Source organism: Epinephelus fuscoguttatus, linkage group LG5 (assembly GCF_011397635.1).
Source record: "Epinephelus fuscoguttatus linkage group LG5, E.fuscoguttatus.final_Chr_v1".
NCBI classification, from domain to species: domain Eukaryota; kingdom Metazoa; phylum Chordata; class Actinopteri; order Perciformes; family Serranidae; genus Epinephelus; species Epinephelus fuscoguttatus.
The window spans coordinates 31,669,672-31,684,289 of NC_064756.1; the positions used below are offsets into that span (position 1 = coordinate 31,669,672).

The 14,618-nt window shown below is 39.6% G+C and overlaps 1 protein-coding gene across 1 annotated transcript in view; it reads left to right on the forward strand.

Moving 5' to 3' along the window:
• The window catches only part of frem2b (FRAS1 related extracellular matrix 2b), a 56,945-nt gene that overhangs the window by 23,421 nt on the left and 18,906 nt on the right, over nucleotides 1–14,618 (forward strand). Inside the window, exons 3-6 of the mRNA XM_049575991.1 lie at nucleotides 844–990; nucleotides 6,673–6,903; nucleotides 9,236–9,361; nucleotides 10,445–10,696. Of these exons, the coding sequence (XP_049431948.1) occupies nucleotides 844–990; nucleotides 6,673–6,903; nucleotides 9,236–9,361; nucleotides 10,445–10,696 (756 nt within the window). The remainder of the gene's footprint in view (nucleotides 1–843; nucleotides 991–6,672; nucleotides 6,904–9,235; nucleotides 9,362–10,444; nucleotides 10,697–14,618) is intronic.

Consider the following 14,618-nt stretch of genomic DNA (forward strand, 5'->3'; position numbering starts at 1 on the left):
AACAACAGGGGAGGGGCGTGGGGTAGAGACTCTCAGTCGTGCCTAACACAAACAACAGCAATGCTTTGGAACCTCTTAACAATGTCACTGCACCCTCCCGGCTGTTTCACTTTTATTCCACCACTTTCAGAGCTGCCAGATGTTTAGTGGCTCAGTCATCTGTATCTCACCATCCTGATCCAGTACAGCAGCCGGCAGCAGCTCTCACTGTGCAGTCTGGTGGATGCATGCTGATTTTTAGGAACCAGTGGATAATAATTTAGACTTCTAGTCAGTGCTCTAGAAATTAAAATTAAATTAAAGTGTGGTGTGGTTTCCTTATGAGTCAGCGTGTGCACATTTTCTGTCAGTGTTTGTGTACTTGTGTGTGTTTGATGCTTGTGTACGTGCCTCTGCTTTGAGTTTTATGGTCAAATGGTAGCAGTGATGCCCTCCAGGACTGTAGCCTCAGCCTTTGAATGCAACTTCAAAAGACAAGGATAAAATAACCCAGTTCAGACAGGAAACAGACACCTTTTATCATAATTAGAAATGAAGCAATTAGACGGCAGAAACTCTATTTCTTTCGCATAAGGGCTGTGCACTCCTCATACCTCCCACTGAGTGCTGACGAGTGTCAAAGTCAAGTCCTAAAGGTAACCAAGAGGTAATTCTAATAAGGTGTATTGAAAATTGGTGTGCCACCCCCAAAACAAATAGCTATGTTAATTTTCAAAACATGTTTTGGATTATTAAGTCTCAGTGAGGCTTTTTGAGTTTTCCTCTGTGTTTTCCCTTGCTGTGTGATGAGTTTTATGGAGTCATTTTAAGGTTCTTTAACTTTTCAACTGTATTTGTTTGCAGGAGGCAACAAACTGAAGAATCAGCAGTTCCGCCTGAACTGGGCTTGGATCTCTTTAGAGAAGGAACACTACGTGGTGGATGAAGAAGTCAAGTTCCTGGAGGTGGTGCTGAAACGTCGTGGCTACCTGGGGGAGACCTCCTTCGTTAGTAAGCAGACACTGCCTTTGATTTTATCAAGTCACTTGTAATTCTAATTGCATCCAAGATGATTTTCATCATCATTATTACTAAAAGTTACTGGAAAGCACTGAGAGTGCGCAGCATTTTAATTTCTTTTTTATTTTAAGAAAAAGGTTGATTTTTATTTTGATCTGGATCCACAGCTGCACCAAAATTAATAAAATAAACCACAAAGTGCACTCAATAGAGTGAGGATTTCTGCCAAGTGGCTGCACAAACTAATGGCAGGCACTCTAGATAATTCTTGTAATTTCAGTAGATGCAGCAGCATGTTTTAAAAGCTAATAAAAATACATGCCTTGTCTATTTTTGACGATGCCACAGTACGCTGCACAGAGCAGCTCAGGTTTACCTGCTAACAGGCACTGTATGTGAACTATAGATACAATATAAATGAGGATGAATGTAATTTTAATGACTAAAACACAGCCACAAGTCTTTGATCCGTGTATCCATAACTGGATTTTGAATGGTATTAACTTTGTCTGTAGGCTACACCACAAGAAAGTAGAAAATAACAACAATAAAAACAATTTAAACAGACAAAAAAAGATAGCCTGATTACTGACTTACTTATGGTAGAAGTGCAAATACTAAGGAAAAGTGACCAAATCAACAAATCTGCAAGTCTACAAAATTGGGCAGATAAAATGTTTTAATCCCAAGAAGGCTCCCAGTGTGGTGTGACACTGTGCATCAGATGTAATAAAATCTCATCCCAGCTTGTCCGTCCCAGCTCCTGTAACTAAAAGATGGCAGTGGCAAAGATAACAAAGACAGAGACTAATTAATCTCGTATCATGCCTAACTGCAGTAGATCATAACATATTGGGTATGGAATGAATCTACAGGTGCTCCACTTCCAAATGAGACCAAACTTTTCTATGGATGTCAGTTGAGCTATGACAGAGGCCAAAATGTGATCTGCAACATGTAAGGCTTGTTTTTAGCGGAGCCAATTTCCATAAAACTTGAGGCCTCTACCGGCCACTTAAGAGGAGTGAGGCATCAGCAGTCAATAACAGTATAAAAAAGCGAATAAAACAAGTTTTTCAATAATTGCAAATCACTGGTACAACAAGAGATCCTTGAGTATACGGTCATAAATGTGCACACAAAATATCAGATTGATTGGTCTGTAGTTTGGGAGATGAGCTGCAGACTGACAGATATACACACTCACACACACATACATGATAAAACACTTGATCCCCTTTAGGCTTATGCCAGGCAGAGAATGAATAAATAAGTAAGTAAGTAAATGAATAAATAAATGTTATATATAATTAATAATCTATGAAAAATATTAACTAGATACTACAGAATAAGAGACTGAGAAAAGGACCACAAGATACATGTGCAAGATTTTTTTTCATTACGATAAGTACAGTAGATTACAAAAAAATGTGCACAAATTGTATGTTTGTGTTGTAGAGATAGTGGATATATTCCTGGATCCACACCACGAACTATTCACTTGTTGCTTTGCCCAAGGTCTACTTACTTTAACACCAAATTAACTGGCTAAGCAAGGCTGCCCTAGACACCCTTAGGGTCACACAAGTCATGACCTTTCACCTGTCTGCTCGGTCAGTATTTACGTTCCAATCACACAAAGGCACAGGACAATCCCTCAGGGACTGCATGCACACATGAGAAAGTTCACCCAAGGTTGCTGGGCATGAAAAGGCGCCATTCCAAATAATAGTCAAGGGAATTTACTGGTTGGACCTAAACAGGCAATAACTGTTAACACTGTTAAAACAACAACATCAACAAAATAAAAGCCGCTGTAAACATTTATGAGTGGCAGGAATTCTTACTGCTGGCACCGTTGGCCTTTTTTAGTGCCAGCATGAATACTGTCCATAAAAATGAGGTGTGATTAAAATAACCTGATGTTAAAGGTCAAATCCCATAGGATCATTTGCTCTACTGTCATTTGTGTCTTTGTATGACCCAGGGTGTCAGACTAATGAAACATCTCCGAGGTGATATGCAAATCTTGCTGACCTTTATCGCTCCTCACACTGCACAGTACATCCACTCTGTCTCTACTACCTCTGTCTACTTAGTCAATTAAAAAATCCACATCTTAAGGCAGATCATCACATACCGTACAGACATACAGGCAGATACAGTCAATAAAAATCCACAACAAGAAGTAAACAACTGTAGTAGCAAAAATGCACGTATATGTTGCTCATGGTGTAAGAACAAAATAAAATAAACACTAAAAATGATCGACTGATATGCCTTTGTGATGACCACACAGTGGTCGCTTTGCAAATGAATATTAAACAACAGAATAATATATCTTGTATAAGGATCTTTGGCAAACAATCACATAATTGTCCTTTGTTTTGATTTTCTGGAGCAACACTACTGTTTTATTAATGGTTGCATTATAAATTAAAGAAGCGCTACTTTAAACTTTGGATGCACTCTGTGTGCAGTGCCCAGAGAAAACATGCCTCGCATTTTTATAATGTCCAAAATTACTGTTGTGTGCTTTCAAGTCCAAACCATAGTTTTTCACAGTGCAGTTTTCTTATGATTGAGGCACCATGAAGGGGGATGATAATGGATGAGGGAGGAAGATGTACCTCTCTATGTCGGTGATGGAAAGCACACAAAAGAAGCTGCAATTTAAATGCTTTTTTGCAGTTCAGAACCATTTTGTTTTACAGTGCCCTCAAAGTACCGATAGCAAAAAAAATCTCTTTCTAAATACAGAAGTGGTGAAAGCTTTAATGTTGTCTAGTTCTCACCACAGTAAGTAAGTACATGTTTACATCCACAGGCATTGATTCTTTGATCATACACCACTGTATTCTTTTTATGTCAGTCTCATTAAATGGCCTTATTTTTTAGTCAAGAAAAATATTCGCTGACCTAAAAGAATGAGGAGGAACTGCATACGGTTTGTGGTGTAAAATTAGTATATTTAAATGTTCAGAAACCACTACGATGATAAACTGTGGTTTTAATGAGAAACATGTTACCAAAGAAATAATTATTTTGGACAGAGTGTTTTATCATACATGCTTCAAAAACATCTCTGCAGCATTCCCACTGCAGGTGGACCTACACAACTAACAAGAGCAGAACAAGCACAAGAGCAGTGATTACTTTCTCACAGTAATTGAGTGCATTTACATGGACATGAATAACCTGTTTATGAGGCTTATCCCAGTTATGATTATATTTGGGAGATATTGTTTACATGAGCACAGACAATCAGGTTATTCATATTTCCCTTTTACACGAAAAATACTATTAACCCGATCACTGATTACTGCATTCTGTTTGCACAGGCGACATGTTATACGAGACAAACAGACAATGGGAGATGAGAGTGACAGGAAATATTAAACACTAAACCGAATAGTTACGAACACTTACAGCTTAACTACTAATTTCTTCTCTGCTACAATCACTAACAGCTGTCTGCCCTGTGTATCTGTCTCTTTGTCACACACACACACACACACACACACACACATTAACTGTTATGTAGTTACTCACCCAATGTGTTCCTGAAATCAGCTACACTACCGTTTAACACTTTTCCTCACTGTTGCCAGCCTGTCACTGTCGCCCCGTATAGGACAGAGGAGTACAGGTTGAAGATAGCAGCCTCTTTTTCTTTACCGAAAGACAAACTCCATTTCTTCATCGCTCCAGAAGTGAGACGGCATTATTTGCATTTCTATTATGTTACTTGGCTTAAGTTGTGCCAGCGCAGGTAGTCAGCTGCTTTCCATACCTGGGATAAGGTGTATACAAGCAGCACTGTCCCGGTTTCGTTTGGAGTACTCCACTCAGCATATTTGAGGTTTTCATAAACGGGCTTAAGTGTTTATATGTTCAAGTCAGAGAAAACGAATCATTTACAGGTTATTCAAGTGCAGTGCACTCAATGCAGTGCACTTAATGGGTGGGTCATTCATGTCCATTTACTGTAAACGCACTCATTGAGTGCATTATGATCAGGTTTTTGGAATATCCCATTTATGTGTTTAAGCATGTAAACACCATATTCCGTTTATAAGAAACCTGAATATACTAGCTGGAATACTCTGAAAGAAACTGCAATGTATACGGGGAATATGAATAACCTGATTTGTCTAGGCACATGTAAACACCATATCCCAAATATGATCATAACTAGGATAAGTCTCATAAATGGGTTATTCATGTCCACGTAATCATACTCACTATTTGAAGTTTCCATTTTCTTCTGCTGCCTTGGGGATTGGAGAGCAGCGAACCATTTTTGCAGGCCGCCAGAGCAGCCTGACAATTCAAGCCATCCATCTGCCTCAGCGCTGGGATGAGATAGTGACTGATCCCAGGCCAGTACCTTTTCATGAAGAGTGTGGATATCTCTTCTTGCCCAGCCCCACCTGAGTGAACACGGATCAGAGAAGCCCACTGGTGGGGCTACCGCTTCACTGGTCAATGTGCACAGTGCAGGTGGCACCAGTTTGGAGGCTACAGTGAGCCCACTTGCTGCGAAGCCTCAGAGTGACTGCTGTGATCAGGGCCATCAAATCCAGGCATTGTGCGGGAGATAGAGTTAGGAGCAAATCATACTCTCTCCTCTCCTAGCTACTCTTTGAAGACTGCTGATTTTTCAAGCTCCATTGAGCTTGACCATTTTATCTCAGCACATATGTGCAGGGGCCTTTTCCTTCTGTCTATACTTGCATATCAAAGCCCACGTTTTATTTTCATCAAAGAACAGAATGGTAATTTTCTTAAAAGCCCAAACTCATGCATTTCTCAATCTGTGGTCTTTTGAAGATCTTGTGTGTAGTCCTGATGCGATATTTGAGTTTTTCCCTGCTTTTTCTTCCTTCCTTTCTTAGTTGTGAACAAACAGCATTTAAAAAAAAAAAAGTTCCTGTTACTCATGCTCATACTTGTGTTCCATTTATCCAGTAATTTCTTGTTTTCTACATTTATGGAAGCCTACAGGATTGCCTTTGGGTGTGCAGGCATTTTCTTTCTATTTACTGCCAGACCCCTGCTGCTTGTTGTGCGGCCAGTTAGCAAAGACAGTGGAGAGGCTGTGTGACATTTCACCGGCTTCAGTGCTCCTGCTCAACAGGAATCCTGCCAGTGTCACAGCTATAGTGACTGTAGGCCCCATCAAACAGCTCACATGCTGAAGGTCAGACAGTGCAAGTCAGCCTCCAACCACTGCTGCTGAGACCAAGCTGGCATGAGGGGTAATTGGCTTTATTCCAACCATGGCCATTTGAAACACTGGAGGTGGGAAACTGCACCCAGAAGATGTGCAGATATTGTCGGGTTAGACCAACTGGGATGTGACATTTTCCTAGTTTTAGAGGAGATGAAAAGCCGAAGTCTAACTGTATTCTTTTATTGACAATATCTGTGTAACTGCTGTATGACCATTCATAGTCATACAAATGTAAGGATATGTAGAATGCACATACTTAAAAAGAATATACATTTATTATAAGGTAGGTATGAAAATGTATATTAATGGATGCTGGTACCAAAACCTGAACAAGGTGATACATTCTCTGATATGTCTGATGTATGGCATTTTCACATGCTTAGCAGATGTTACCTAATTAAGATAAGATATTAAGATTTTTCCATGTCCTTCCTAAGGTATAGGCACAAAGGATGGCACTGCAGAAAAGGACAAAGATTTCCGGGGGAAATCTCAAAAACAGGTACAGTTCAATCCGGGCCAGACCACAGCCACCTGGAAGGTGCGGATCCTGTCAGACAGCGAGTATGAAGTGTCAGAGACCTTCCAGATTGTTCTGTCTGAACCAGTGATGGCAGCCCTTGAATTCCCAGAGTCTGCTACTGTGGAGATCCTGGACCCTGATGATGGTCAGTAATGATTTCACTTTCAGGGATTTAACATGAATTTGAATATTTACATTAAATTATCTTACTTAAAATAGGGGTTGCACTCAGTTTTAGTGAGATTGAATAAGTTCATTCTTAAACTATAGCCAAAACAAATATTAGCAAAGTACCTTGCTTTTTGTATATTTGGGTTTTGTTGTCTAACAATGCAACACACTCTGGTCTCAAGTAAAGCTTCAATGGAGTTTGACAGCAGAATATTTTCCAGCTATGTGAAATACTGTTTAAGCGTTTGATGTCACGTGTCTCAAATCATGTGGCAGCATTTTGCACAGATGTTCAACAGTCACACAGAAAGAAATCCATCGTAGAAGGGACACAGATGTCAGTCGTATTTTGAATTGGGGCGCAGTTTCAATGACCGACACATGACAAACTTGCTACTTTGAGTGCCAGCAACAAGTGCCTGTGCTTTCTCTGTGGGTTACAAAAATCGATAAAGAAAAATCAATAAAGAAAGAAAAGGATTAGCAATGCATTTACTGAAAGTAGGTAATTCTAAACAATAGACATGAAAAAGGCTACAAATTTGTGAAGGCTGGATTTTTTATCTAGCAGCACAGATTTCAGTTTAGGTCCAGGAGTTCTTTTGCCCTCATCTCTGTATTCATGTTTTAGGGAAATGCATCTGTCTGTCTGCCTGAGGGCATCAGAGCACATGATATTTTAAGTACAAAATTAATTCACATGAAAACTGCATGCTGAGTGGAACAAACAACATCCTGAACCCAACTCAATTATGGAAATAGCCACATAATGAATAAAAAGCAAACCATGTTTATGGGCAGTATTTTCTTTCCACAAGTGTAGCTAAACAAGGTCAGAGGGATATGGAGATAACCATGCTGACCTTCCTTGTATCTGAATTGAGCTCTGTAAAATCAGATGAACAGTGTCTCTGAAAACAGCTTGACTTTAATAGAGCTGAGTTAGACAACTGCGTTGTATAAATATGGATAATATTCCTTATCCCATAGGGCTTCATTGGGTGAAAAGGAATAATTTGCTGTCAACAATTTATTCTAATCAAAGTGTTTAGTTGGAATTTTGTTTCACAGAACATCAGTCTCTGGAGGGCAATCAACAAAACTGGCAGCCATCTCTGTGCAAGATGTGAAAATCTGTTTTTATTTCTTCATGCCTTTTAAAGATATTGTCTTCCTACAGCCATATGTCTATTATCATATCATTATACTGTTTAGGGTTTCTAAAGTTTTAATATATTTTGGCCTCTCAAGGTCAAATAAACTCTGAAGGCTCATAAAAATGCATTTTTGGTTCTTTCCACTGAGAGCAGAAAAATGGAATAGCCTGGGGGCTGCCACCATGAAACTGTGAAAAATAAATTATTTCACACCAGACAGACTAAAGTGGCTCAGACTGAAAACAGCTCAGTGTTTGAAACAAGAAGTAAAGAGTGACCACATCAATCCGTGCAATTGTTTGCATGTTCTCTAGGATGGAAAAGGACAGGTGAAGTTCTGTTGACTTACCAACACCTTATTAATGTGGGTGACCACAGTGCTCACCGAGAGGGAGACAAAGCCTCTGTCTGAGCTCTGTGGATTTCATGGCTGTAATGTTGCAAGCTCATTACCTTCCTGGATGCAGCTCAGAGAAGGAAGGAGACAAAAAGATGGAGAGCTGCCCATAAAACTGTTGAGCCAAAAAACTAATTGTTTAACATGTCTCTGCTTGCAAACAGAATAAATACACCTTTTTATTCCAGCTAATTTATGTGGGCAACTAACAGACTTCTTAAATGAGTGTGAGATGCAGATTTGTACACATTAATTCTCTAAAGGGTTCCTTACTCATATACTGAGCAGCATTATCTTACAAATAGCATCCACATCTCTGTGTTATTCTGTGTATCAGTGCAAGCAGAGTCAAGACTGGAATATTTGCTGCAGATAAATAAACAGCAGATGATGGGTTTCGATTAAACATGATTGAAGCACCATCAGCAGAGCTGTAATGAGAGCTGTCAGTGGTCTCAGCGTGTATGCTGCAATTCTGTATATTAAAGGTTACTGATGCAAATAGTGTCACATATGATTTGACTTCTCAAAGCCTTTCCCTTTTCTTCATCTCCGATTATTCAGTCCAATTCACTTGACATTCAATATATCACATTCAATTTGCTAGAAAACTGATAATACACAAGTGATTTTCTTGTACCCAAAATCAGCATTTAATGAAGGTATTCAACTTCAGTAATATAAACACATTATGTCAAAGTAATGATGTGATGTGATGTGAAGTAATGTGTGTTGATTTTTCCCACCTACAGAGTCAACAGTGTTCATACCCTCAGCTGCATACAACATAGAGGAGGACATTGGTGAGCTGCTTATCCCAGTGCGCAGGAGTGGAGACATCAGTCAGGAGCTCATGGTCATCTGCTATACTCAGCAAGGTAATAGGAGAGCTATGGTTAAGAATTTAACCTTGTGTATTTGTAGGAATAGATGTGATGATTCAAGTGACATTGAGCAATGATTCTTTAGTGAACGACAAATGTTATTAGTAGTTGTGAGTATACACACTACCATTCAAATGTTTAGACTCAGACTCAGTTTAGACTGAGTAGTTTTAAACTGAGATTTGTGAGTTCATTGTATATTCAGCTGATACTCCCTAATCAAATTCTAACACTGTCTATGTGCATTACACTAATGCACAAACTACCACTTCTAAAAACTGCACAGCTCTTTCATTTAAATTCAGACATATTGTACATATTCATTAATGGATTTTTAAATTTTATTTATTATAACTTTACGCTATCTTATATTTCATGATTTTTGCATTGCTTGCTTTTATTTTTAGTTTCATTATCTCTCACCATTTTTATGTTATGCACTAGTACACCAAAGCAAATTTCTTGTATGTGAAAACCTACTTGGCAAGAAACCAGATTCTGATTCTGATTCTTACCTTATTTCTATTGTGAAGTTTGAAGAATGTTGCTAAATTAATCTACACACATTTTGATGCTGTGCTTCCAGTTTCTTTTACCAATGACAGGTGATTTCTTATATTTTTATTGAACTGTTACTCTGAAGAACATTTGTCTTTTTCTGCCCTTCAGCTGTCATTGTGGTTAAACCATTGTACAGCATTTTGTACTAAAACATCTATTTGTAATGAGGACCTTATACAATCTAAAAACATGAAAGACCATTCAAAAAATATTGAGTGATCCTGCCAGCCATCTGACTGTACTGAATCAAGCTTTTCTGGCAGGAGATTCCAAACTTTTGAAAAGTGCATTAAACAAAAGTAAGTGAATAACTGAGTTAAGAAAATAATTTCTAGGCAAATCATCCTCAGGTCGTTTATATCAGTGACGCATGTTAACATTGCTCATGAAAAAACAATTTCAGGGAAAAGAGAAATCATATTTTTGTACTGATATTTGTGTGGGAAAGATAGTGTATTGTGGAAGAGTTTAGATCATTAACTTTGTTTTCTGTGATTGTGTTTTCTGCCCACTCAGTTTCTGCCACAGGCACCGTCCCCACCACAGTGCTGTCCTACTCTGATTACATCTCCAGGCCTGAGGACCATCGCAGCCTCCTGCGCTTTGACAAGGGAGAGGTGGAGAAATCCTGCCGGGTTGTGATCATTGACGACTCCCTGTATGAAGATGAGGAAAGCTTCAATGTCACCCTCAGCGTGCCCATGGGGGGCCGTCTGGGCTCAGAGTTCCCCGCAGCTAGAATCACAATCATTCCCGATATGGAAGACGGTAAGATACATTTCACTGATTATACGTGTGAAATCGAATGCAGTACAGCATCACATAGTCTGGGCAGGTACTAGAAATTAAAAGACTTTGATTATTGAGGCATTTGTGTGGCATTTAGAGAGTTTTGTGTGCTTTTTCTTTTTCTTTCAAAGTTTTTTTCAATTCTGATAAAAGCGACAAGAAAAGGCAGCCTGAGTTTGTCTCTTGGCTAAAAGGGCTTTTATCTGATTTAGTCTGAGGTGTCACTGTATATGTGCAATCTCTTATTTTATGGATAAGCACCTTGACAGTAGCTGAAAATGAGTTTTGAAAAAGTTTTGAAAGTGTGATATTTTTTGCTGAATTGATCCAAATAGAGAAATTCAAACAGTTAGGCAGGTGGGCAGACAGACGGCAAATATGTCCTTGTGCATGTGAAATGTGTGTTGAATTTTTTTTTTTTTTTGTCTGTGTTTGTGCTTGTCTGGCAAAATCTTGAAGAGAAAGCGTTTGAGTGTGCAAGCCTCCTTCCTGGAGGCAAAGCCTTTATCTCATATCTGCAGGCTCAGACTGGAGGGCTGATAGTCTCCCATATCTTCCTGACGCCTTTTTGTTCCCCGACACCTGACGACCATTCCTCAGTTCCATATCACTCTGTCGATCTCCGGAAGCACTGCTGTGAAGTCAAGACTCTGTGATTGCAGGCAGACAACACTAGAGCTGAAAATCCCAGCATGATTGCGGAACTGTCTCTTTTTTTCTGAATCAAAACCCATTTAAAGCAACAAAATTTGGGAGATGATGCAATATTCAGTTCAGCATTCTGTTATCTAATTGCTTGGTTTAAGCAGGCATAGTCAGAAGATCATGACCACTGGGAAATGAGTACTATTTTACATGCAGTTGAAGTAAGTTAGAGTCCTCCAGTTGTAAGAGACCCTCCCATTTCATAGTGCTGTACATACTGCTGAAAATGCCATAGACTTTGATTTGTAAAATGTATTAATATTGTAAAAATATCCTGATTTGAGTACAGCTTAGCACTGATCCAGATAACTAATGACTGCCCAACCTTAAACAAAACATGCTGCTTTTGGTCAGTGACGATGGTCCTGCTGTTCACACCTTTTCCCTCAGCATGAAAACTGCTGAAATAATCACATTGAATAATGTGAACCTCCAGTGCTTTAGCAATGAGGACACATTCAGTAGTTTATTTCCCCTCCCAAGAAACATATTCAGACATCTAATTGTTTTTTAAGATCATAGCCAAAATAAATGCTAAAGGTGAATCATCTGCTCATGAACCTGTGCTGAGGAGGTCTTGTCAGTATACATAAGTTTTTAGACAATGTAACAGGTTATACTCCTATTCTGTTCCCGTGGGACTCGAGGCAGACACACTTCAAGTGGATTTGACCTGCTTGAGGAAGGAGGAGGTTACGTGGCTGGAATGTTGTCTTACTGTAGCACCGTCTGGTGAAACCTGAGAGTGAGTACAAGGCCTTTTGACCTCTGCTGCTCCTGGGTATTGACTCCAGACTGCCAAGGCAGCTGCTGAGACACACAAGTTTTTAATAGGATGTACAGCAGTCGGTCCTTACGGCATTCAGCCTGCTTCACAAAATAGTGCTTTACCACTGCAGCTATGTCACGATCTTTATGGATGGCTCTGACTCTAGCACTGCAAGTCGTGCATGTATTTATAACTGCCAGAAAGCTGACTGATTGATTAATGTCTTCCTGTGACTGTCTGACTCGGTCACATATGGTTGCCTGGCATTTACATTTTTAAATGAAGGTCAAGGCTGTTTGAGAAACAGGGAGGCAGACAAATAAAGCACAGATATTAGGAAGTAATACATAGGATGAGATAAGCTAACTTGAAGATTGCTTTGGAAGTGGTCTCAGAATAACGAAGGCAAAGGGTCAGTGGTTTAAGAAAGTACTCTTTTATAGGGGCACAGTTTCCTTTTACTGATAAATAGCATCTTTGTGTTCATGCATTACTGCTTTTTCAGAGTGCTGGAAGGCAAACTGTATTTCATGATTGCCCCTGGTTTATAGAGACTCAGCCAGTGTGCAACTCTTATAAACAATGACTTGCCTGAGTAATCCAATTTTTGTAGCTTGAACAGTCAATTCATTATAAAATATACTAAGAAATGTTCTTGCTCTTCAGATTTGAGACTTCCTGGCATGCTTTTGCCTATATTAGAGGTCCTCTGTGTATTATCACACAGGAACAGGAGAAAAGAAGGCTCACTGTATTATAGGATTAGCTAGACTCAGGCTGACAACCAGCGTTAACAGTCTGTACTCAGGTTTATTCCTGCTTTATCTGTAATCATGTTTTCTTTGCCTCTGGCTTTGTTAGGGTGGCCGAGTGACAATCAAAATCTCCTTATGCATATCAGTTGTCAGAAAGCACCACATTCACAAGAATGCCCCATACAGCATGATTGTAAGAGCCAGACTACAGCCTCTTTTTGTGGAAACATCCTTTGTGTGCATTTTATTGTTATTCTTAAATGGTGATTCTGTTGTCATTGTGACGTTGAGAGAAATATTGCCTGGAGCTATTGTCCAACAACTTGGCTCCTTATTATTGTGACACAAGTACCTGACATTAGATTGACTGCCTGAACACCCATACACAAAGACACACACACACACACACACACACACACACACACACACACACACACACACACACACACACACACACACAATATGTATTAAGTTTACACAGCACCACATCCTCAGTATAATTTGGATTAGGTGCTGGAGGTGTTCAGAATAAATGGAACATTAAGAGCAGGGAGAAGTAAGGCGTGTCAAGCCTTCATATCTCCCCAAAGAAGGTGATAATGAAATGGCTTGAGTGCTGATGCTGATGGTGAAGTAAATTGTAAATAGCTCTGAGGTGAGCAAAACAAGACCAATCATCTGTCTGGAAGAGCAGAAGGGCAGTAGGAGACTCATTCTCACTCCTCGTTCAGCTATCCTGACTTAATAAAGTGCTTATTTCAGGTTTCTTTTCCAACTCCACTCCAGTATATATGGAAAGGAGATAAATAGGGACATCACATCCTTCTTTGTCATCCCTCTTGCAGTAAGAGCTGTCCAATGGGTATATGTGGGAGGAAGGAGTCGGTGCCTGGCCGAGCACCTGTCCCTGGCTGTGAGTGGTCTATGCTGGGGCTCCCCAGGAGGGCTTTCAGCAGCTAAACCAAGTTGTGGGCTCAAACAGTTTTTAGAAACACACACTACTGATATCAGCAAAAATGCATGTCAGCAACATGTCTTCTTTCCAAGCCAGCAAACCAGAGTAGCACAATATGATGAAGTTAGAAGCCACAGGGCACCAGTGTATGCACTCCCTGCTTCGTGCAAACACACAGTCTTGGCCACCTACATAGCTACAAGCACGTGCAAGAAACCACACAAGTGCAGGAGGGGGTGGAGCTCGTATTGTCTGCCAAGGTCTGATGTTAATCTGACAATTTATGGGAATCTAAATTGAGAAGGTTTGTAGCTTTTACAACTAAATGTGTTGGATTGTACTGCAATAATAACCAGTTCTGTGGATGTGTGCCATGGAAGAGAATGTATGTTTTCTTTCCAACCAAAACATTAATTTCACTAATTAGCACACCTTCACCCGCAGAGAGAGTGTAATTAAAATCTGCTTTGTTTGAAATGAAAACCACCAGACTCTAACATGGCACAGGAATTGATATTTCTGCCTCTGAAGGAACTTTGTTGGCAACTGATCTCAGACACAAAGTGTAACCAAAACTCAAGAAAATCTCACTGGGTGGTCTCCAAACTTTTCCCATTTTACAAATTTGTGTCCCCAGGAAAGTAAATCAGAAACAAATTGTTTAGTAGATGGCTTTAGTACAGTTACTTTTATTCTCCTTATGTATAAAACAATAAT